The following is a 3,921-nucleotide window of genomic DNA, read 5'->3' on the forward strand; positions in this document are numbered from 1 at the left end:
TCAGGGGAGAAGGGGGTATTTTTCGGCATCCAGGTTGGGGAAACTCTGGGAGGTTCGCAGATGGAGTCTGGGGAGGGGCCTCAGTGTGGGGAAATGCCCAACAGTCCCCCCTCCAAAGCAGCCACTTCCTCTAGGGGAGCTGATCTCTGTTGTCTGGAGGTGAGCTGTAATTCCAGGGGATCCCCAGGTCCCACCTGGAGGATGGCATCCCCAGTTTATCTTTTGAAATTCTTCCTTCGGTGCCTTTCTGTATCAGGCCTGCACCATCCGGAGCATCTCCATCTTTAGCCTGTTCGCCTCCTGATTTCCTGCTTCTCACCTGAGGTTACCAACTCCAGGGAGGGAAATTCCTGTAGATTTGGGGTGGTTGGGTGGGAGTGGGGTGGAGATTGAGTCTCGGGTTCCCAGTCTCCAGGTGGGGCCTGGAGATCTCCTGGAATTATCATAGATTACAGTATCCCAGGAGAAAATGGAAGCTTGGAAGGGTAGACTCTATGGTTTTATAGGTCCCCTCTCCCCAAACATATGGCTAAACATCTGGAGCAGAGGTCCATCAGTGGCTCTTAGCCCCAGCGTATTGCTGGAACTCTCTGTCTGGGGCAAGTGATGCTCCATACTCTTGGTGCTTGGAAGAGGGAAACAGTGGGAGGGCTTCTAGTGTCCTGGCCCCACTGATGGTCCTCCTGATGGCACCTTTTTTATTTGGCCACTGTGTGACACAGAGTGTTGGACTGCTAAAGAGTCTTCTGCTTTGTTGTTGTTCAGTCTTATTCCCTATGGAAACCAATTCCCATAGGGTATAATGGAGAATTGATCCGTGGTTATCTGCAGCTCTGGGGGGCTGGGGGTTTTTTAGGTGGAGGCACCAAATTTGCAGCACAGTATCCAGTGCCTCTCCTCAAACCACCCTCCAAGTTTCAAAAGGATTGGAGCAGGGGGCCCAATTCTATGAGCCCCCAAAGGAGGTGCCTCTATCCTTCATTATTTCCAATGGAGGGAAAGCAGTTAAAAGGTGTGCGGTCCCTTTAAATGTGATGGCCAGAACTCCCTTTGGAGTTCAGTGATGCTTGTCACAACCTTTCTCCTGGCTCCATCCCAATGTCTCCTATCCCACCCCCAAAGAATCCTGGCTCCACCCGCAATGCCTCCTGGCTCCACCCCCAAAGTCCCCAGCTATTTCTTGAATTGGACTTGGCAACCTTATGATTACCTGCAAAGGTGGACTCTCAGCTCCCTTTGCTTTCCAGCGCAGATAATAATCTGCAGGGCACCTTTCCTGCCTGCCGTCCTAGGAAAAGAGCTGGCTCGGAGTGACACCCCCATCTTCTGTATGAGGCATTAAAAACGTTACAGAAAGCATCCCCTGAGATTCTGAAACCTCCTTTTCGCTTGACAGTCCGGTTCCTCAGTCTGTGTTTCTCTTCTTTCGACAGCACAAAACCTTTGTGGGAGAAACTCCAGACCCTCGAGTGCCATTTCAACTGGTGCCTGGAGGTGAAGGATGAGGTGGACGTCGCTCACCTCCTGCAGACGCTGGCCGTCAAGGTGGAGCACACAGCCTATCACAACCACAGGGTCTACCTCGCCATGAGGGCCTACCTGCAGCAGCTGCAAGGGAATTATTCGGAAGCTCTAAGCAGTCTCCGAGAAGCAGAAATGGGACTCCCAGAAGACCATCCAACCAGCTTGCTGATTTATGGAAACTTCGCCTGGATCTATTACCACTTGGTCAACTACGAGAAGGTGGAGCTCTACCTGGGCCGAATTCATAAGATTTGCCAGTCCCTGTCCAGCCCTGAGCCATACTCTGTGCAGATCCCTGAGATCCACGCACAAAAAGGGTGGTCCTTTCTGGCCTTTGGCTTTCGGCATGGGGACAAGGCCACCGAATGTTTCGAAGCGGCGCTCCAAGAAGACCAGTCCAACCCGGACTTCCAGGCCGGCCTGGCAATCTCCGTCTTTGCTTCCTGGACTCGCTCTTACGATTTTCACCTTTGGGAAAAGGCCAAAAGCTTGTTGGAAGAGATTCTCGACCGCCAGCCCCGAAACTATGAAATCAAAGTTCATCTGGCCGATGTGCTAAAAGAAAAAAACTGGAGGAGATGCGAGGACCTCATCATGGACGTTGCCCGGAACAGCCTGAACCCCGAAGATCTCCGACAAGCTGCCAAGCTTTGCAAGAAGAACCTCCTCCCCCGAGCCATTGGCATCTTGCAAGGAGCGATCGCCCTGGCTCCCAGCTACCACCTCCTCCACTATGACCTTGGCGTCTGCTACAAGATGCAGCTGGGTAGAGCAGCTCCAGAAGAGAGGGAGGGGATCCTTGTCGCCGCTATCGAGAGCTTCCAGCGGGCCGTGGAAGCAGATCCTCGGTCTATATTTTCCAGGCTGGAGTGGGCTCAGCTGTGTGGTGAAAAGGCCCCGCTTTACGCAGAAGAGATGTATCAGAACCTGTTGGAGAAGCTCCCGATGGTCAGCAAGAGATGCCAGCAGGCCATCTATCTGCACTGGGGGGATGTCCTCCTCCATAAGAAAGGGCTGAGGCAGCAGGCACTGGAGATGTACGAGGCCGGCTACTCTATCGCTGGTGGCCACATCAAAGAGCGGCAGCTGCTGAGAGGGAGGCTGGTGAACCTGCGCAACAATTTCCAGGAAGGCTCCGAGACAGACCGAGCTGCAGCTGTCTTTGAGACTCTTCGGCTGAGACCTAAGTTCCAGATGTAAAAGGGAACCTTCCAAGGGATGGCAGGAGGGGTGAAAAGTCACAGCTCCATGCCCGGCCTGGAGGAAGCATCTCCCCAGCATCCGGACATCTCCATCCTCAGGACTTTTGCCCACTGTTGTTGCTGTGAACTTGGGGACAAACAACCCTGCTCAGTTGACTTTTCATGTCCATGAAGCCTCAAGTTCCTGGTAAGGAGGCTCTTCTTTTGTTGCTGTGGTTTCCTTCTCTGTCCCGGCATGGTGGCAAGTTAATTGAAACAATTATGGGAAAAAGTTAAGTGGGCGGTGTTTTAATACAAGTTAAGGGTTGAAAAGGGGTCTCTGATTTTGCTCTATCTACAGGAGTGGCCAAGGTAAGCTCTCCAGATGTTTTTTTTTTGCCTACAACTCCCATCAGCCCCAGCCAGCATGGCCAATGGCTGGGGCTGATGGGAGTTGTAGGCAAAAAACATCTGGAGAACTACCGTTGGCCACCCCTGCTCTATCAGATGCATCTTATATATACTTGCTGATTGTCTCATCTGCACTTGTGTGGATTATCTCTTCTTTAGTCCAGAATCAACCATTTGACTAGATAATAATCACACGATTATGGTTGGGAAGTCTGACAGTGTGGTATAGAACACTGACATTTTTCTTTTAAAATACATTATATTTCTAGATTATTCTTTCTAGATTTCTCGCAGTGGGTCTGATATTTGGAACCAATGTATTACTGTTTTTGTTAGGTTTCGTTGGGTTTTTGTTAACATTTGTTGGGTTTTTTTTTTAATCTGCACTGTTCTTTTTTGAAATATCCCTGCACCCTAATAAAATATATATATTTCAATTTCCCTTTGTGGTTATTTGCTTTCAACTGACCTCAAAATAAACCCAGAGCCTAGATTGGCTGACCACCTACCAAGAAGACGACTGCAGATTTATACCCCACCCTTCTCTCTGAATCAGATATTCAGAGCGGCTTACAATCTCCTATATCTTCTCCCCCACAACAGACACCCTGTGAGGTGGGTGGGTCCGAGAGGGCTCTCAGAGCTGCTGCCCTTTCAAGGACAACTCCTGCGAGAGCTATGGCTGACCCAAGGCCATTCCAGCAGCTGCAAGCGGAGGAGTGGGGAATCAAACCTGGTTCTCCCAGATAACAGAGCTATGGCTGACCCAAGGCCATTCCAGCAGGTGCAAGTGGAGGAGTGGGGA

At 50.9% G+C, this 3,921-nt stretch overlaps 1 protein-coding gene across 1 annotated transcript; it reads left to right on the plus strand.

Annotated features, from left to right (window-relative positions):
- Window positions 1-1,438: 1,438 nt before the first annotated feature.
- Window positions 1,439-2,724, plus strand: LOC132575785 (interferon-induced protein with tetratricopeptide repeats 5-like). Its single transcript, XM_060244475.1, has one exon. The coding sequence runs from the start codon at window positions 1,588-1,590 to the stop codon at window positions 2,722-2,724; it is 1,137 nt and encodes a 378-aa protein (XP_060100458.1). The 5' UTR covers window positions 1,439-1,587.
- The last annotated feature ends 1,197 nt before the right edge of the window (window positions 2,725-3,921 follow it).

The sequence above is a fragment of the Heteronotia binoei genome, chromosome 8, assembly GCF_032191835.1.
Source record: "Heteronotia binoei isolate CCM8104 ecotype False Entrance Well chromosome 8, APGP_CSIRO_Hbin_v1, whole genome shotgun sequence".
Lineage (NCBI taxonomy): Eukaryota > Metazoa > Chordata > Lepidosauria > Squamata > Gekkonidae > Heteronotia > Heteronotia binoei.

Bases quoted from the DNA above. Each gene is read 5' to 3' on its own strand.
- LOC132575785 (XM_060244475.1), top strand. From the start codon at position 1,588: ATGAGGGCCTACCTGCAGCAGCTGCAAGGGAATTATTCGGAAGCTCTA.